The sequence below is a fragment of the Bombyx mandarina genome, chromosome 15 (assembly GCF_030267445.1).
Source record: "Bombyx mandarina strain Sakado chromosome 15, ASM3026744v2".
Lineage (NCBI taxonomy): Eukaryota > Metazoa > Arthropoda > Insecta > Lepidoptera > Bombycidae > Bombyx > Bombyx mandarina.
Genome location: NC_143221.1, coordinates 3,771,458 through 3,793,360, shown reverse-complemented (window position 1 = coordinate 3,793,360; position 21,903 = coordinate 3,771,458). Strand labels below are relative to the sequence as shown.

At 35.0% G+C, this 21,903-nt stretch overlaps 2 protein-coding genes across 4 annotated transcripts in view; both read left to right on the top strand.

The window, feature by feature from the left end:
- The first annotated feature begins 1,762 nt into the window (after nucleotides 1-1,762).
- The window catches only part of LOC114245540 (uncharacterized), a 110,438-nt gene continuing 90,297 nt past the window's right edge, over nucleotides 1,763-21,903 (top strand). Inside the window, exon 1 of one of the 3 annotated variants that reach the window (XM_028177746.2) lies at nucleotides 1,763-1,905. In XM_028177746.2, the coding sequence (XP_028033547.2) occupies nucleotides 1,890-1,905 (16 nt within the window). In that variant the 5' untranslated portion in view covers nucleotides 1,763-1,889. Of the gene's footprint in view, nucleotides 2,090-21,903 lie in introns of all 3 variants that reach the window. The other 2 variants (XM_028177743.2, XM_028177747.2) reach the window with 2 other exon arrangements.
- On the top strand, nucleotides 7,943-11,443 carry LOC114253029 (uncharacterized). Its single transcript, XM_028187770.2, is given in 3 exon segments — nucleotides 7,943-8,563; nucleotides 8,980-9,367; nucleotides 9,370-11,443. Coding segments are annotated over 2 exon segments (2,208 nt in total). The 5' UTR covers nucleotides 7,943-8,563; nucleotides 8,980-8,982; the 3' UTR covers nucleotides 11,193-11,443.

Sequence of the window (21,903 nt, the reverse complement as noted above, 5' to 3'; positions counted from 1 at the left end):
AGTCACTCAAGACATCCTAGATTAAGGCAGCCGCCGATATTGACATGGACCTCGTTCGTGCTGCGATTGACGACTGGCCGCGCAGATTGAAGGCCTGTATTCAAAATCACGGAGGTCATTTTGAATAAACTTTAGTGTCATAAGAATCTATGTTTTGTTAAGTTCATTTTGGTATATGAATGGTTACATAATGAATAAACTTGTTTCAATTATTTTACATTAAACATGTGACAGAATTTATGACCTGACTAGGTATATATATACAGCTGCCTGTATAGCTATGACGGTATATAAGCTAGAAGAATTAGGGTTGGAAGTTTTGCATCATAGATTAGATCCATCCATCCATAAAGTCTTCTACAAACTTTTACTTTTTCCAAATTTTAGACAAACAAGACAAATTTTAGCAGGGATAAACTTTATACCCGAGGGGCAGCACAAAATTCCTTTGAAGATTTTGTCACACCCGTAAACCTGACTTCCACGAGAATGGCATTGAAAACTTACGACTGCACTGGTAGAAATGTATGTATGTAGAAATAAAAAATATTTATACAAAAATAAATACATTTCAGTACACACACTTAACGCCAATTTCCTATGTATACCTAATAACATAAATAAATATTAACACAATAATGATAACGACAATAATAACGCGAGATTAAACCGTAAAAGTAGGTCTAATTATATCTATGACCAGCGAAAATCGAAGATATATAGTTATAATTATAATTATAACATATTTATTTTATTATATTTTTATTTGTTATGTACTAAGAAATAATAATAAGATATTTTCACCGCAGTTTGGTGCTTACTTGGTGAACAATAAAGTGTACAAATTCTCTATTCTGTGATTTATTCAAGGAAGCATTTGGGTTACATTTACAGCATGCATCAATTTTTTTAGCAGATCTGCAATGTCGCAATTTCGTTGTTACTTAGCAAGTTAGTATGGAAAACCAGAATTTCGATCGTAAAAAGAATATTTCAAATGAATCAAATGACATTCAATATCTAAAAAGAAAAAATACTATAGCATCAGTTCATTAACCTTCCCAATGCCATTTACCGTAAGTCATAACATAGGTACACTCTACTTTTCTTTCACAACATTATTTAATTCGAACATAATACGCGTTCTATCCGCTTTTTATACGCCACGGACTCGAGACTTTCTCCTAATTTGTACTTTGAAAGTGTTGTAACAACATGTAAGTAAGGTAACCGTGATTTGTATGACGATTACCATAAAAAATATATACTTAAATATAAAAATTCGACGGGAATATGTATAACGCACGGTAGCGCGTTAGACCATCATTTTGGTGTTTTAAAAATGCGATTCATTTAATAGCGATAATTGAATGAATGAAAATGTTAAATACGGGCCCTAATAGAAAGTCTGATAAAATATCAAATACGACTTACATTTGTAAATAAACAATCCTGACAAGCAAACCAATTAACACAGCCGCCTGCAATGTATCTATTTATTTGTGGGCAATGCTCATTTCTATTGCCACTGTGCCGGTATAAGCAACTAGTTAATTGTATCCAAATCAGTTTTACTCGTGTATATTGTAAACAAGCAACTGGTTCGCAGCTCGTTATTCTAGTTCTCCGATTCGATTTCCGTTCAAGGTGCAAGAAACAGGCAAAAGCACAGCTGAGACGCACTATTGGCGTCTGGATTTTTTTGCAGCAATAGATATCTTGAATCGCGGAGGGATCGCAGCGCGCGCGCCATCCCAGCCGCTCGACCGACAGTCAGCCGCCGCTCCCCGCTGTGCGTGTACGTATTTTAGTGAAAGATTACAGTGCACCTGCCCGGCATCGCAGGCAGCTCCGAATCGACAACCGTTATCGCCCTAAATGACCAACTAATGGACGAACGAAGAGGTAGTCCATGCATGCTCGTGATTACTCAGAGTGAACACTAGTGGAGTGCAGTGTTGTGTTGATGTTGAAATGGAAGAGGTCCGAATTTCAGACTGGCCCGAGCCCCCGGGTTCCCATGCATGGCTCCCTGCTTATGGTTTCCAGCATGATATAATGGACAAGGATGACTATTTTGGCACCAACGGTGAGTGCCGCTTCTGGATGTGCTCTATTCCCCTCTGTTAAAGTAAACGACTATTTAAATCCATATCAAAGGACTTAAATCGTAATTTAATTTCGAATTGGTCGAAATTGCGATGTCATTGTCTGGCTTGTGTGGAATGTGAGTGGTTTTGCTTTGTTTGTAGGTTTGATGTAGCGCATTTAGATAAGATCATTTTGTTACGGGGACAGTTGCCAAAGCTCTCGTGCGTAAAGTTTTAAACTGGTTTCATCCTACATTTTGTTCCGTTACTGTAACTGAGTATATTTCATTATGATTGAATGCTGCTCCTCAGTCTTCTATTGTTTTATATTCACAAAAGATTTCTATTGATTTTTTTATACCATTTTAACTATCACATAGACTTCTAAATGAAGTCATTATATTACTTTACGTAAGCCTCGTGAATCACTGTGCTGACAAATTCAGGTAGCACTCATTTGAAACTCAATTACTTTAATTTGGAATGTTTAATAACCCGCAAAGAAGGTCTGTTCATGTTCAATGAATGGCATCTGTTTCTTGCTGATCCAAAACAATGCTTTTAATGACCCACACTGTGTTAAGTAATTCATTGTTGCCAAGATTCAGATAATCTTTGTTAGCGAAACTAATGATTACTTTAGCAAATCTTAGGCTGAAACAATGGAGGAATATATAACGACGACGTGCCAACGAAAAAACTTCGTTTAATTGAATCTGTAAATAACTTAGTTCCCATAACACAATGGAAGCCAAAAAAATTACAAATAAGCAGATGTACTGACACATGTTCTATGGTAATATCATCTGGATGTTACAATAAAAACTCCTCGCTCGAAAACTTAGTTGAAAATTAAAAAAAATTCTGTTCTGTCATTCGATCTCTAAAACGTCACCGAAGTGAGAGCGATCGTTTCTCATTCATAATTTCGAAACTACACGCATCATTCGTATTAATAATACATATTAGGTATATTTACTTTTGTAGTCAACTTAATAGTAACTTTGCTTAAGCAAAAACTAGTGAAAGCATGAAATTAATAATGGAACACGTATGAAGTGAAACACGATTTATGCAGTTTTTTAACACATTAGCGTTGCCGGTGCGCTATTGTTGCAAGAAAATGAATAATCGATTCTCACTGTCAAATTAAATTGTTGCAAAAATTTTATTAATGGTAAATTGTCTTTCTTAGGTACTAAAAAACTAACAATTAGCATTTTACGTAAAAAGTACAGCAACGAAAAAAAAGGTCATTTCCGTTGCATTAAACATTTTGACTACATAACTGTGGGATTTTAAAATATGGCGTCTACTACTAACTTATGAATGTCAATTTAAAAAACCAAACCTTGTGAAATATAATGTTTATTTTTAAAATAGTAAGCTTGTCAAATGATACTTATGTGATTCCGCTCAGAAGTAAAACTAAATCAATTTTAATTTACATAAATAAGGCGCAATTACTCTTTTTTTTGTTTTCGGTTGCATGCAGGCTTGGCGCAATGACCCCACGACGCGTGTTTACATAGTGCAAGTTTACACATAACTTTGAGATTAAACTGACATCACTATTAGTTTGTAAACCTTCACGTCATTAGTATTATTTATGCGGACTCGTGATGGTTTTAATGCAAATTTTATACGTTTTTTTATTCGCTTTCTTCCAGTGCTGCGAATTCATTTTCATTAATATATCTCAAAACTAGATTCGGTTTCTGGAAGCTCATTTGTAATTTACAATATGATGGGCGTCGTAAATATATGGAATAGTATGTGTATAAAAAATTGCCACAAATTCGATTGATTGAGCGTATCCCCTTATTATTCAATAAAGATGTCATTTCTTTATGCTTCGGTTACAGTGGCATGCAAAATTGTTATAAGAACATACCTAAATGGATTGTTATTTAAAATGTTTAAATTATTATTTAAAATGTAAAAACTGTTTATCGCGTTTTCACGGACAACCAAGTTTTTACATTTTTCCGATTTTTTCCTTGATTCTGGAATTAAAATTTAAAGTATAATTAATTCTGTTCATATCTGAATAAAGTACTAAATCGATAAGACGATTACCACATGCGGGGCGGTCGTTGACGGCAATAACATAATAGTTCAAATCCAACCAAGCTTTTATACTAATTAAAACGTTACAATAAATTTACTGAACCTTACAAATACATCAAAATACATTTTATACATATAAGCACATTTTTTGTGATTTTAAATCATGTAGCGGAACAACCGACATCGAAACCTGTACAAATACTAAATCGAAAAACAAAACTCAATACTATTTGTCGAAAATATTTTATATTATCATATTTTTTTTGGTATAGCAGCTATCGACGAAGAGACTTAGAATAATAAAACTGGCTAAAAATAAAAAATAAAAAAACAAAATAAAACAATTCACACAAATTCGGTCCTCGCGTTCCCGCCAAAAAGTCCCGTCCAATTAATATTGTTCCTAGTACACAAGAACGAATAGCGAGATTTATTTTGACAATACTAAGTAAATAATTTTTTTAAGGGATTTTATGATCCGTTAACTAAGACCTTTAAGTCAAGTCTTATTTTAATTTATATTCTTATTTTTATGAGAAATGTTATTATGGAGTGAAATGAAATGAAATGAGATGAGATGATACGGGATGAAATATAATCTCAGTAAAATCGTGGTTATTTACTGAGACTTTTTCAGTGGGCTTTTTAGAGGAGGATCCTGAGAAGTTACGTCCAGCGGCTTTGTTTCATTTTCCCACATTTGGCCACTTTCACAGATATTAAACAGTTGATAAACCACCGTTATTACACATTTAAACCAGGACAAACACTAAATAGACAAAATCACACAACTTCACTCCTCGCGTTCCCTCCAAAAAGTCTCCCGCCAAAAAGTCCATCAAAACTCATAGATAATAAAGTCACAGATTACATTAAACTTAGATTCTGAGTTTAAAAAAAAAATATTATAACTATTCTATTTATATCAATTTACACATCGCTTAATGCTTAAATTGTGACCAACCAATTGAACTTTATATACAAACGCAACCTTGTCGAGTCGTTTTTCGTGACAGGCGCTCGGTATTAGCGTTGTAAATTCCTTCATACTTGGAGCGGTGAAGCATGCGGTTGGACCAGTCAGTCCCTTAGTCCGAAAGGTCACGGTGTATTCACGTACCGCGTATCCGAGACTCCAAACACCTTGACAGTACGTGGCGAAGGGAAAAAACTTGCATAATTACGACAAAGGGATCTAATCTTTAGCGCCACGTGTTATTCTCCCGTTTTTTTATGTGTAGCAATTACAATTTGAACAATTTTCGATATTTTAAAATATCTTGTTTTGTTTATTGTTTAATGGTAAATTTTTGGAATATCTCTGACCGAATAATTAATAGTATGATTAATGGTATGTGACGTGTTACGGTATATTACGATTTCAATTAATTGTTATATATATTAAATTGTGCTTAGACTATTGCTTATAATTACAGAACGGACATGTTAGTGGTTTAAAATTTAGAGTGTTGTGAAATATTGTGCGGTCCACGTAATCAAGAAACAAAACGCTAATGAAAGTTTTTTACAAATCTTTCCTTTCACTTCGGTGAGACAATCAACAATCTTGTCGCATTTATGGCAGCGGCAAATGGTTTTAGGCCAACGCTCTTCAAAAATATTATTGAAAAATTGTGATTCTAATTTTTTTAAGTAAAACCTTTTCCGTCCAATGCTTTCTCGGCAGTTTCAAAGCCACGTGATTGTAGTATTATTATGATGATTTCTTTTGATCTTATCACCTGGTTATTGCAATTTTAATAGCAATAACAGTTATACCTAGTCAGGTCATAAATTCTGTCACATGTTTAATGTAAAATAATTGAAACAAGTTTATTCATTATGTAACCATTCATATACCAAAATGAACTTAACAAAACATAGATAGATGAGGCTTTGAGCACGCCTTTTCCTCCAATTGTTGCCATATCTTGTAATCTAACGGATTCAAATCTGGACTGGAGGAGGGCCAGTCTTCGTGCCGGATGAAGTCGATTTCACGCGCCGCCAGCCAGTCTTGTGTGCTCTTCGCTCTATGAGCTGGCGCCGAATCTTGTTGGAATACCCAGTGCCTGTTATTGAACATGGTATGAGAAACAGGTTCCACAAGGTTCATCAGGACTGTATTTTCATACACAACTGCATTTGTTTTTACACCTTTCTCACAAAAATGTACCTCTGTTAAGCCCCAATAAGAAACTCCCAACCATACCATGAGCGAGGATGGAAAATGACCTCGTTGGACACGCGGAATACGGTTGCTCGCTTCTTCACTACTGTGTGCGTACACCTTATCATTTTGTTTGTTGTAGCTCTCTTCTACGGTAAAAATTTTTTCATCCGAAAAAAGAATTTCTCGATATTTTTTCCCGCGTACCGCTTTAACAAAGCGCGGCATCTCTTCAGTCTCAGGTCCATTAGACGAGCATTCAAACGATGTCCTGTTTTTCTTCGATATGCCCAAAGCCCTAAGTCTTCATTTAACACCGTTTTCACCGTGGTTCTGCTTAACCCCATCTGAAGGGCCAACAGTTTCTGCTTACGTTTGGGATTTCTTTGAATTCGCGCCTTCACAGCTTTTATCACTGCTGGAGTCCTAACAGACCGAGGGCGTCCACTTCTTGACCTATCATCTACACTAGAGTCTTCATTGTATCGTTTGATGGTACGATAAACGAATCTTTTGGTTATATTCAAATTTTTCAGTATGTTAAAAATTTTAATTGGCGCGTAACCGCAACGATGCAGCGCAATAACTGCAACACGGTCTTCTTTAAGCGTCCACTCCATATTTAAAAATGAGGAAAAATCTAAAAGTATATACTTACATTTTTATTTTCATGAACAATTCGAAATTCGAATTCAATAAACTTTTTTGTGGCAAGCATTCTAAAAGAAAAGTTTTTACTGTGTGACAATACTTATGACCTGACTAGGTATACAGTCAAACCTGGGTAAGTGAGAACTGGATAAGTGAGAAAACTCTATAAGTGAGAGTAATAGCCAAGACCCGTCATTTTAAGCTCCCAAAACCTCTATGAGCGAGAAACAGAAACCTCTGTAAGCGAGAGTCGTTTTTCCCTCATGGACCTCCGTAAGTGAGACTGCTACGTATCTATACCTCTATAAGCGACAGTCGGACTTTATTTATTTTATTATTCAGGAGGAACCAATGACAAAACAAATTACAAATTTAACATCTGCTATTTTATGACTCATTCTTAACTTTCGTGGAACTTCCTACCATTGTTTTTGTATTGTTTTCTCGTCAATATTGAAACTATTCTATTTAATGGAACTAAATAACGTTGTTATTTTATCGCATTCTTTTCGAATGGACACGTGTGCTTGTGTACCGTCCTGTTTGTCGGACTTACTCAGTTTATCGTTAATTAATTGCGAAGGAAAGTTCTGTTCTGCATCATGTCAAAACGGAAAATTAAAGTACTGTCATTAAGAGAAACTTAAAATAGTGAATGCGTTTGAATCCGGAAAATCGCGAAATGAAATTCAGAGGGTGCATTAGTGAGAAACTCGGGTTAGTGAGAAAATTCTATAAGCGAGAATGAGATTGTGCTCCCTTGAACTCTCGCTTATCCAGGTTTGACTGTATATAATTTTTGATTTGATTTGATTTGTTACGGCTGATAGCGCTGGTAGAATATTTTACCGTGATTTTAAGATTTGCGATACTCTTGTCCAGACTGATACGTAGTGCTTATTTATCCTCCTTTTATACGTTCATCTTTGTAATTGTAGGGGAGTATATATTTGCCTTCCCCTAATTCTTATCCTGTTTTTTGGATCCTACCGGGTGAATTTTCAAAATAGCAAATTATCAATGTTATTCAACATTCAGTCTCAGAGTAACAGCTTCGTTACTCGAAACGTGCTTTGAAAAAAACTTTATACATTTGCTTAAAGCTTGTATGGAACAAAATAATACAAAAATGATATTTAATTTTTAAATGTTTAAAAATAATACCCAAAAATCATTGACCGCGCTGTTATTTCACAGTTTATTCATTAATATTTCAAAAAAACTCTAAATACCTTCCTAAATTTTGCTTTATTAATTTTCATACGTAATAATTATTGCCTAAGCTAAGTAGAAATACATTTTTCAAACCATAACTCACAGTCTAACGTTATTATTTAACCATTTAAAGTTTTGTCACAAGTTTTTCATCATTACCTTCCACGTTTTTTGTTTTATGAAATTTGTCTGACCAAATTACTCTACAAATATTCGAACGCGTCCATAACGATTCCTCGCGTCGCGCCCTTCAGTCGTGATCGAGATTTGAACGTGCGTACACGTAGACTAGGTAAAAGAAGATAAAAAGTAATTTTAATTTTAATTTGTCAACAAATCTCATCATTAAACGACTACATTTCTTTTGGTAAGTAAATTTTCTTTATTTAAATCTTTAGCAATTATGAATAATAGCATAGGTTGTATTACAGAATTAGTTAATTTCAATTATTTTGTGTCTAAATCTGAACAGGCTGTGACATGTTTCGTAACATTACATCATTTATCGCAACATCATTTACCGTGTAATTTTGGATGAGGTGAATGATTTGTGTAGAGGAGAATGATATTTCTGTTGTGTTTAATGATGCATGGTTGAGGCTAATGATTTACGCAAAATAAACTGGTACATCTAGAGGAATGTTCCCATTTTTGTTTATTGTTTTTAATAATAATGAATAGAAGAATCTTATTCGTTAATAGTAGACTGTAAGAGTTAATTTTTTTCAAGTTATTATTATACATCGATATGTTGATACTAAATAGATAAATTTTATTACGCAGGCAATGGTTAAAACAAAAGCAGAGCGCTTAGCCCAACAAAGGCTATGTAAAAGACGTAAGTACGCAGAAATAAAAAATGACCCAGAGTTATGGGCACTAGAAAAAGAGAAACAACGTGCAAAATACCAAAAACGTAAATCAGAAAAAAAACAAACATCTATCACAGAAAAAAGTCCTCGCGAAAAGAGACAAATACGAAAAAAGTGGAAACACAATTCGAAGAAATATAGACAAAGTAAGAAAGAAGAAAAAACAAAAGTACTGAATATAATTCATGTTCCAGTGCCTGAAAGCTTTCCCGAAGAAACCAACAATCATGTTGTAGATCCCATCGGTTTATTTACAAAAGAAGATTTACAAAAAGCACAAAGGAAGATACGGTATAGAGAATTAAAAAAAGAATAAGGTTGACAAGCATTATAAAATCTCTGCAGAAGATAAATGTAAAGCAGAAAATGACAATAAAAAGACTGAAATCACTTATTAATAACTCTAATATTAGAAGTCGCCAAGAACTGAATGAAGATGCCAAAACTTTACAAAATCGAAGGAATAAGCGAATAAATCGTGTTAGTGATATATCTAGCTTAAAATCACGAAAAGATACGAAGTTTCGTTTACTGCGTCAAAAAGTAATAGAATCTATTGAAACATTTTACAACGATGATGCTGTTAGTACTATTTCCGCTGGAAAGAAGGAGTTTATCACTAAAAATAAAAGAAGAATGCAGAAAAGATATCTTGCGGCTCCTTTGAAGGTTTTACATAAAAAAATGCTAGCAGAAACTGATGTAAAAGTCAGCTATTCATTTTTTACAAAACATCGTCCGTTTTGGGTGCTTCAGCCTAAACCTACAAACAGGGAAACATGTTTATGTGTTCAACACACCAATATGGAACTGTTGATAAAATCTCTATACAATGCATCTATTATAGGCGAAAAGAACTCTAACGAAATAGTTTCACATTTATGTTGTGACCCTAATAACACCAAATGCTTACTGAGACAGTGCAACTTTTGTAAAGATAAGGTAATAAGTTATAAAGAGTTTTCAAACAGCACGAATTTGACATATTTTCAATGGAGGAAAACGTCAAAAGAGACAGTTACGAAGAAGGCACTAAAAAAGAAACAAGTATTAACAGTAAAGGCCCAAGTAACTACACAACCATTAACAGCAATAAGAGAATTAGAAAGATTGATGTGTCCCTTTTTATTACACGTCCATAACATTGTAGCTCAATATACTACCATGAAACACTTAAAAGCTAATCTAAATGTATCTGAAGCCGTTATTCACGTAGATTTCTCCGAAAACTACTGCCTAAAATATGCTGAAGAAGTACAGTCTTTTCATTTCGGAGGAAGCAGACAGCAAGTTAGCTTGCATACATCAGTTATTTACACTCATATTTTTTCTGTGGGGGCCATTCATCCAACATCGATATGCACTATTAGTAGATGTGTTCGTCATGATGCAGCAGCTATTTGGGCGCATTTAATTCCGTTGATAAAACACGCGTTAGAAATCAATCCCTTTATTACAACATTACATTTCCTTTCTGATTCACCCATATCCCAGTACCGAAATAAATTCATGTTTTATATAATAACACAGATCAAAAACGATTTTGAATATATTTCTAGAATAACTTGGAATTATACAGAGGCAGGGCATGGAAAGGGTGCCCCTGACGGTGTAGGCGCAGTTCTGAAGAGAACTGCCGACAGATTGGTTAATTTCGGAAGAGATGTTGGTGATTTTGAATCGTTTTGTGAGATAATAAAAGATAATGTGGAAAGTGTTGTTATTAAGATAGTTAACGAAGAAACTATCAAACAAAAAGAAAATCTTCTTCCGAAAAATCTTAAACCATTTAGAGGCACCCTTTCCATCCACCAGGTCCTTTGGGATATATTATCTGAAAGACTTACTCTAAGAACTGTAAGTTGTTTTTTATGCGATATTGATGAGCAATGCATACATGGCAAACACCTTGGATTCTATGAATTCAATGTAGCTATAGGAAGTAATGACAATGAATCCGAAAACGAAAATATAGTGACACTACTTGCAGAAACTGCACCCAGACGGCGAGAAAGGAATTTTAATAAAAGCATTAAAATATTATCAGATATAACATTCAAAAATAATGAGTGGTATAATTTGGACCAACCATCTACATCTAAAACGTCACAGTTTTATAAGTAAAGCATTTTCACGTGTTTTTTTCTTGCTTTAAACTGCCTGATTATTTATAATTTAAGGGTTATTTTGGTAATTATTCCACAATCCTTTACATTTTTGTTCAAAATTGGTTCAAAGCCTAATTACTTGCAATTAGTTGATATTATACTTATAATTTTGGAGAATGTCTTTTTTGTTAATTAATAATTTAAAAACAAGTAATTTTGATGTCCAAAATATGTTGGTATTTTAATGAATAAATAAGCTGATTGTAACTAGCGATTTTAATTTCCATCATTACCTTATACCCTTTATCATTCACCTCAATAAGGTTTATCATTCTACTCTACATCATATCATTCACCTCTACGTAATTTTACGATTTTATGGGCTTTCTTACGATTTCCTCAATAAAATTATAGTTTACATACATAAAACACTTATTTTATGTAAAACCATCGAAATTTAATGATTATTTTTTCGGTTTCTAAGTAAAATAAAAAATCGCATAAAAACTGTCATAATAAATCAAAAAATGAAAATTCACCCTACCACTCCCGTCCAGGCGAAGAAAGTCAGTTAGCCGTCTCGTTGTAAATTTGGAATCCAATTCTAAAACAATCTTATGATATTAAGTAATGTATTTATCACTTGAAAAAATATAGAAATGCAATTTTGAAAGTGATTTTGTTCCGATTTATAATATTAGCATTTTTATTGATTTTATTTTCTTATCGTTTTGTAAATATTAATTCATTAATGACAGTTGTTTATTTTTGTTCGCTGTCTGCTCATATTAACACAACTATTTTTATTATATGTACTATGTAGAAATGTATTATACTTTTAGTTACTCCGTTTAAATAATAATAAAAATAAATTGCGGTTGTTTTGTTAAAACAACGATAATTGATTAGGATTTTTGCGTGATGTCCGAAAAACCCACTGATGATAAATTTTGTCGTCATAATGTATTATATTTTAAAGATATTTGTAATATGGTATAGTTGTCCTTGAAAGGTTTTAAAAAACTACATAGTTATGCCATCGTTGTGCCAACCCTAACGCGTAGAGATGGGGCAAAGACTTATAATACTAGTATGTGGACATTTAACATTTTCCTGGCCTGAATAAAACACGAACTGGAGGAATATGAAACATCGTCTAGACTTTAAGTACAAAAAAAAGTTGGAACATTCACCATGAACTTTTCCTTGTTAGCTTAAGTATTTCAGATGTTTGAAAGTTAAGGTCACCCACGTTATCTCACAAACGTTAATGAAATTCGCAAATATTGACAGTCCAAACAAATATTTTATCGCTAGGTATTTTTTATCAGTGCACGTTATCATCAAAACTTGTGTACCTAACGAATATAGAGCTAGGCATGGGATAAACAAAAGTATAATACAAACACGATTAAAATTTACAGTTAAACACAATCGGATTCTTTCTTCCAAAACCGAATAAAAACGTACATGTGTATTTAAACTTTTATCATATTATTTTCTTTCTGACCTTTGCAGCTCGAGTCACGTTAAGATTAATAAGGTCTTTGTGACATTAGCGATAAACGGTCTAAAGTAATTTAATTATATTTAGTTCTAGTGATACTATCGATTCATGGAATTTATTTTTATGGCGTACATTATTAGGTCATTGTCAGTATGTCATCAATGACCGGAGTTTCTGATGAACTCATCAACTTTCGTTTATTCTTAAAAAAATAAAAACATGGTATTTTTACCGAAAGTAGTTGTATTAGTCGGCTAAAGTTTCGGGCAACACTTTTAAATATTTCGTAATTCTGTTAGGTGTAGACCAAGAAGCTGATGGAATTCCGGTGGCGTCTTGACCTAGAAACTAGGACAAATCGTCGAACCCTCTTATAGGTGAACGGAACCGGCTTTGTTGTGAGCCTTACTGCCCGGGTGTAATCTCCCTGCCACGGTGGGCAGGGGTGAATCAGAGACTAGGTAAGTCTAGTATGCAACCTCCACTCTCAAATAGAGCCTGACTTGCCGCTGTAAGGGTCATATACGGTTGATTTCTGCGAGAGTCTAGTCTCACAAAAAGAATGGCCCGAGCGAGGGAGGAGGTTGCAAAACAAGACAGATATTCACGTTGTCACCGTACCGAATTACATACGTGTTCGATTGACGATTCCAATAAGTGAGATGACGAATCAGCGATTTTCAGATCCAAAATAAGCTAACAATAAAAATGCCATTGTAATATACACGGGTAGACACTTCGTTGGTTGAGAAATCGTATAAAACTTTATTTATAACTAGCGACCCGCCCTCGCTTCGCTTCGGAAACATTAAAACAAAAATGAAAAAAAAAAAAAAAAAAAAGAAAGTGGCCTATGTTCATCAGGGACAATGTCGGCTTCTAATGGAAAAATAATTTTTCAAATCGGTCCAGTAGTTTCGGAGCCTATTCGAAACAAACAAACAAACAAATCTTTCCTCTTTATAATATTAGTATAGATTCATGCAAAGCATATTGAAAACCAAAAGGAATTTGATCTTAAATAATTTTATTTGTGGCCATACTTAACACTTATCTATAGCGTGCTCATACGTAAACCAAATATAGCACGATAATTTTAATTCACATTTTTATCTGTGTACGAGTATTAGCCCCGAGTTCACAGATTACAGAAGTTATATTCAATTCTAATTGGTTGTAAACAAAAACATATCACCAGCGTGTATCGCCATGTGAAATAGAAAACTGCTAGTTACGACAGTGGCTTAACAGGTTTGTGAGCTCGTTTTCCCATCGACAATTTATTGTTATGTTCTTTAAAATTAATCTAGCGGTAGCTAACATGGATCAGAAAGAAAAACTGCAAAAACGTGAATCACCTTAATGGCTGCTTAAAAAAAACTTGTAAATTTACAAGCTACGAACAATAAGATTCGCATCCCCATAGCATTGATGCCCACTGAGTTTCTCGCCGGATATTCTCGGATCCGGGATCGGGTGATAGATTCTGCGAAGCACTGCTCTTGCTATGGCTAGTGTTAGCAACGCCTCCAGGTTTGAGCCCCGAGAACTCACCTGCCCGTTAAGGTTACTCTGGCATAGCCTCTCAAGGTTACCACATTAGGTAGGAAAAAGCATTGACTTCTAAAACTCTGATCTTACATAATAAAAGATCATTCAATGAATGGGCGACTGTTGGAATTCACAAAAGTAGGCAGAGATTATACGATCTCTATCATGAAAAATCATATAATCATAATAAGTCATTTCATGAGTATGTCTCTAAATATTCCAAGCTGTTTAAAAAAGTCTGTACATTGGCCAAGTCATTGCACTTAGGCAATCTTATAAAAAATGCACCTGACAAAATTAAAATGACTTGGAATATCATTAATAGGGAGACTGGGAATGTCAGAAACAGCAATGCTGAATTAACTTTAAAAATCAATAATCGAATAATAACTTCTCATCAAGAAGTGGCCAGTGCCTTTGAGCACTACTTTGCTGATATCCCAGCTTCTACCACAAAATCTTTAATTTCATCTCCTACCGTCGCCGAATCATTACTGCAAAATCATGTTGATAAATGCAGTGTTAACTTTAAGTTCACAAATATTGATATAAAGGACATAATTGATAATTTCAAGCTCATTAATATTAAGAAAACTGGTGATTTATGGGGAATTTCAATTAATGTTATAAAATCCATTATTGATATAATTGCACCTTACCTTGCTACAATATTTAATGACTGTATTGATGGTGGTGTGTTTCCTGATCTAATGAAATATAGTAAAATAATACCGTTATTTAAATCTGGTAGTACTTTTGACCCCTCTAACTTTAGGCCCATTTCAGTACTACCTACATTGAGTAAAATTTTTGAAAAAATTATTCTGGAACAACTTTTGAACCACTTCAATTCCAATAACCTGCTTCATAACAAACAATATGGATTCACTAGAGGTCGGTCAACTATTGATGCAGGTGTAGATCTCATTAAAAATATTTTTCAGGCTTGGGAAGAATCGCATAATGCCCTTGGGGTTTTCTGCGACTTATCTAAAGCTTTTGATTGTGTTGAGCATAATACACTGTTGAGGAAATTACACCATTATGGTATTAGGGGCGTTTCATTAGAACTTATTAAATCTTATTTATCCGGAAGAATCCAAAAGGTAGACGTTAAAGGAACGAGATCTTCCGGTGTCTTACTTAATATGGGTGTTCCTCAGGGTTCCATATTGGGTCCCTTCCTATTTCTTGTATATATCAATGATTTACCTAAGTTTATTGAAACCCGTCACGAGGTCGTATTATTCGCTGATGATACATCATTATTGTTTAAAATTAAACGACATTTGGAAGATTATGACGATGTGAATGATGCTATCTCGCGCGTGGTACATTGGTTTAGTGTTAATAATCTGTTATTAAATAATAAAAAAACAAAATGTATAAAATTTACCACACCTAATGTTAGACAAGTTGACACTAATATTACTGTAAGTGGAGAGACACTGGAGCTTGTGGATTCGACAGTTTTTCTTGGTATAACAGTTGATTCTAAGCTGCAGTGGGGTCCTCACATATGCAAGTTAGCGAGTAGGCTTAGTTCTGCAGCGTTTGCGGTAAAAAAAATACGAATGTATATTAATGAAGATACGGCACGCTTGGTTTATTTTAGTTATTTTCATAGTGTTATGTCCTATGGCATTTGGCTATGGGGCAATGCTGCCGATGTCGAAACGATTTTCATCCTGCAGAAGAGGGCTATTCGTGCTATTTATAATATGCACCCGAGGGAATCCTTGAGGGACAAGTTTAAGGAAATCAAAATTCTAACTTTAGCGTCCCAATACATTTTTGAAAATTTATTGTACGTGCGTAAAAACATTGAAGAATTCCCCAGAGTCTGCGATTTGCACAATGTGAACACTAGGAACAAACATAGGCTTGCGTTGCCGGCGGCTCGAATTAAGAAAATAAGCAACTCTTTTAGGGGGTACCTAAAAGGTGTACAGCTTTTCAACAAGATCCCACTAAACGTTCAACTACTACCTGTTCATAGATTTAAGAAAACTGTTAAGGAACGTTTGTGCAACAAGGCATATTATAAAGTTAAGGATTATTTACTAGATGGCACTACGTGGGAATGAGGCGCTCGCTCCTGGCCTTTTCATTTTTCATTATTATTATTATTTTTTTAGACTTGTTTTTTCTTTTATTGTGAATATTTCTATTTATTTAAAAAAAAGAAAATATTTGAGAAAAAACAAAAAGAAAAAAAAGCCCGCTGAGTTTGTTTCGCCGGTTCTTCTCAGGACTGTGGCTTTTTTTGGAACCGGTGGTAGAGTTAACATTGTTATTTGTATTTTGACATTCAACAAGTGTGTCATACTGACATCTAAGTTGAAATAAATGATTTTGAATTGAATTGAATTGAATTTGACCCACTGAGTTTGTCTCAATTGCGATTGGGTATTCGGCGTATTAGCCAAGCAGCTGTCCTTGAGAGGTCAGGTCTCCTTCCAGAGGCGCTCTAGCAGCAGTTAACAAACATACCCCTGCTGTCTGAGCACCTGCTTCCTTTTTTTTATTGCCCTTGTAGGCAGACGAGCACACGGCCCACCTGATGGTGAGTGGTTACCGTCGCCCATGGACCTCAGCAATGCCAGGGGCAGAGCCTAGCCGCTGCCTATCGCTTAATACTCTCCACAAGTCCCTTTTAAAGAAGGACATCTCATAGCGCTCGGGAAACAAACTTCCTGTTCTAATGAAGCAGTACAGTCTTTTTTGCCGCCTACGATTTTAAAACTTTTGCTTTTAAAATCTACGTGATATGATTTAGTTTCGCTAATGAAATAGTTGTCTGTAACGACTATACGAAATATCGCGTGTCGTACTAACATGTGAAACTATCGTGAGTGTGACAGCCAATTTACTAGTCGTGTAAAATAAGTAATTGCCACACTTACCCACTGGTTTAGTTTCAACAATATCACGTTTTTTTCAAATTATAGTTTTTAATTAAATGTGCCAATTGAAAGCTCAATTATATTTTGAGATGTGGTGAAATAGGTATGGCACTTTTGACATTTTGAGAAATGGCACTTCGGAAAAGCACCTATATTCATACTTAGTCTCAAAAAATTATAATTTTTAAAGGTTGATTCGATTTTTAAGCTTCAAATAGCCCGTCTCTATTCAAGTACCTTTCAAACCGTAATTAATTAGTAAGTAATTTTCAAACCGACCAAATGTAAAAGCAAATCAATTTATTAATTTATTCTAACTTGCCTTTTACTACAAAACTGTCTATGTAGTAAAATTAGATGAAGTTCATTTGAGAACCGCTGGGCTATTATTTTTTATTACATAGCTCCAATGTTTTTTAGCCAAAGGTAAGTTATTAAAAATTATTATGGAAATACAGAAATCACGGAAATATTTTTTTTAAATAATATTATTTCTGTATAAACCCATTCGTTTCGTACCAATACTACTCTGTCGATTCCATTCAAATATGTAATGCGTGTACGTCATACATCGATTAGCAAATAAACGCGACTTCATAAAATGCAAATGGAGAAAATGCAATGTAGATTTTTATGTCAGTGCCGTCCATGTACAGTACTTTGCCATTTCAGCATAAAATAAAATTAGTTGCGGCGCGAGAGTTCTGCTAAACAATTTTGTTTCCACAAAACGAGGCAGTGTTTTATTGAATTAAACAGTTATTTCGTTTAAGATCTTAAACAAGGGTATTGGATATTGTCATATGGTCTATAAAATATTCATACGGTCTGGCTTAAAAGATAAGGGGATTTAAAGATTAGGAAAGAGAGGGATAAAGAGAGAAAAACAGTATAAGAAATTTGTTCGCAGATTTTTCAAGCATTGCGTAATTAAAATAAAATAATCTTCTGGTTTTCTGCAATACTTTGTATACAATATTACCGCTACATTTCTAAAACTATCGAGATAGAGGCGAAAACCGGCGATATCTTTTTTTAATTTTTTTATTGCTTAGATGGTTGAACGACCTCACAGCCCACCTGGTGTTTAGTAGTTACCGGAGCCCATAGAAATCTACAAAGTAAATGACGCCACCCACCTTGAGACATGTTGTTAGGTCTCATTTTTAACAATACAACGGCTGCTCTGCCCTTCAAACCGAAACGCATTACTGCTTCGCGACAGAAATAGGCAGGGTTGTGGTACCTACCCGTGCGGACTCACAAGACGTCCTACCACCAGTAATTACGCAAACTATAATTTTGCGGGTTTGATTTTTATTACACGATGTCATTCCTTCACCGTGGAAGTCAATTGTGAACATTTGTTAAGTACGTATTTCATTGGAAAAATTGGTACCTGTCGGCGGATTTTGAACACCGATGCATCGCTACATACGAATGCACCGGACGTCTTGTCCCTTAGGCCACGACGACTTCAACTATTAATCCTTCCTTAAACTAATCCTTAAACTATTTATTCGTTCGGTTGGACAATTGGGATGTCAGCATTTTCGCTTAAAATCGAATTTAAGACTAGTTTTTTTGGTTTGTTTTCACAAACTTATATTGCCTTATGGTATGTCATGATTTGTGTTAACAAAAAGTAAGAAAAACAAAACGATTATGACGTAACGCACGCAGTAATCTTGATGAATTACATAAATACACAACAATATCATATCGTCATGGATTTGATATCGTAGCCTTTTTGAATTTATGAATTTTCCGATTGCAATTATCGCGTTCACAGAATACAAAAAAAACATATGTTAATAAACTAATGGTCAGAATGTAAACATCTTATCAACCAGCTTTCGTCTGACGAAAGATAATTCACGCTTTAGTTAAATTCGCGTTATAAAACAAACAACTTTTGAATACGATAATAAAGAATCTTGTAAGATTTTTTTTCTGCTCTGCTTTTTCTTACTGAGTTTTATGAACTTAGGTTTCGAACGAAGATATCTTCCACACGTACCTTCAAGAATGAACTTTTATATGTGCGCATAATAAACTCTAAAAATTACTAGAAACTTCATGGATCATTCATGCTTCTTCATCTATAACTCGCTTCAGAACAAGATAAGGACTCGGATCGGGCCGTTTTTTATTTTTTTTACTTACTTTTACGAAAGGTTAACAGGGTATTTCAGCGTAACCTTAACTAGTAGGTGAGTTCACGGGGCTCAAACCTGACGACGTTGCTAACACGAACCCTAGCAAGAGCCGTGCTTCGCAGAATCTACCACCGGATCGGAAACACGACGCACTAAGAAGATCGGCGAGAAACTCAGTGGGCTGTGTCTGTGGGTTAATTTACTCATCGAGCCCTTCGTCGCAAGCGACGGGTTCGACGAGAACGATGACCTCTGCTTGAGATACCTAAAAGCACCGTTAGTGGATCGGGAAGATCCGAAATGACGTGTTTTGGGCGACGTCGACTGCTTTCCATTCTGTCCGCAGGATCGGGAATGTGATCGGGCCTAATCTCATGTATTAATATCCGCCCGAAACTCTACATATTACAGTCAGTAATTGCAAATCAGATATCGATGAGCTGTTTCAAGGTTGCTAAAATAGAAAATATTAAAATAAATTTCTCATATTTTGATATAATTTTTTTTACAATAAGTACTTACCTAATGCAATTCGAAACACGATTCTGTATAATCGTCTTTATCTTATCACAAACAAGATTGCATTTTCTATTTTCCGCGATGATTCCAATACAGCATTGCATTTATCGGTCGCCGTTATCAGTATCCAATTGTTTTCACCGAGGCCTTATACACAATGAAATTGAATTCAAATACATGCTTCGAAAACTTATGTACTATTTCTAAAATCGAGATTAACTACGATGGCATGGATGGTATTCGTGTGTAGTGATGGAGCAAATCATAGTGGTTTACACAGTTGATGCAATGAGCAACATGGTTTGCATGTTCCCCATAGGTGGGCCATCCCTCTGGGTGAGGTCGGCACATTGAATTTTTCTGTTCCATTCTCTTCTATAGCCGTCATCTCAACACTCACTCCTCTCTCTCTCTTATATCTTCATTCACACACTCCATCCATGTTTTCTTCGGTCGACTTGTTCCCCCTCTACCTTGCACTACAATTTCCATACATCTCCTGGTCCAATGCATCTCCTATCTAAGCATAACATAACCATACCCTGCTAACCGTTGTTGCTGTTATTTTTTTTGATGATTATTTAAGAGTTTTAATCTCGTCAATTGAATGATGGTTGGTTCTGTCGTGTCTATGTTGGGAGCAGTCGTAAAAGTCTTCCAGCCAATTAATATTTTACCACTTTAATCGCATTGCAGTCGAGCTGAGTGGGCACAGTATGGCTTCGAACACGTTGACCTTTCCACGGGCCTCTGGCCTACTTCCCGCCGAATTGCATCATTATTTGTACACATCATTAAACAGGGAGATAACTATTATTATGAATCAAACAATGAACAACGTTACGAAAGTTCAGATGAGGCATAAAATTATATACTGAATATATACATATTTTTTTTATAGAATTGAATTCGATCATGCTTTATAACTTAGCAGTTGAACTAGTCTCATCATCATCATCATCTTAGGCCTTACAGCCCAGGGTGGGCCTTAGCCTGGTCGAGTATGTCTCTCCAGACTGCTCTGTTCAGGGCTTTCTCCTTCCAGTTCTTGACGCCGATATTTTTGAGGTCGCGCTCCAGTTGAACTAGTCTGTGCGTTTATAATTCGTCTTGCTATGTTATAATGTAGAATAGTACAAATGGCTGCCCCGTCATTCAAATCAAAACGTCTTACTGCTTCATGGCAGAAATAGCAGAGAAGTGAATCCCCCTGCGCGGGCTCACAAGACCATGTTACTATGATATACTATGACATGATACAATGTACTAAGATAAAAATAACATGTCTCCACCATGTTATTTTTATCTTAGTTAAACACGTATACATGTATAGATTTTGAATTAATTCCTTTTTTTGGTTTAAAAAAGTACCAGCTCCGTGATGCGAACTCTGGCACAGTGGCACCGCTCAATCAAAGCAGGTGCATCGGGAGAATACAAACAATAAATACATGGATCATTAATGACGTGTCACTACCTACTAAGTACCTTTTTAAATTTTATCGAAACTATTAGTACATACACCTTGACACAGAACTCTTGCACTGAGAAAGCTTATTGTCTAAAACGCAATGCAAAAAGTAAATTACATTTTTTGCGTCGTGTTTTTTTATTAAATTAAGAAATATAACCGAACAAACTTCAAGTATTCCTTCGTTCATTGAATTATTTTTTCATTGATTAAGTCAAGATTAAATCAAAGACTTCTATTGTATTGTACCGCCCACCATTCCAACGAGAACGCATAACTGCTTTGCAGCAGAAATACGAAGGATAACGGTACCTTAACCCACTGAGTTTCTCGCCGGATCTTCTCAGTGGGTCGCGATTCCGATCCGGTAGTAGATTCTGCGAAGCACTGCTCTAGCTACGGCTAGTTGCAAACTCTCTCCGGTTGAACGCATGAGCTCACCTACCTGTCTGCGAATAGGTAAGGAAGAAAGTACATATCCGTGCGGACTTCCAATACGTCCCATCACCAGTCGGCACCAGTTATAGTTATTTGGTTGTGCTCATTGTAGGTTTCGAAGTTATATATCTTTACATGAACCGGAATTAATCGATTTGGACAAAAAATAGACCGGA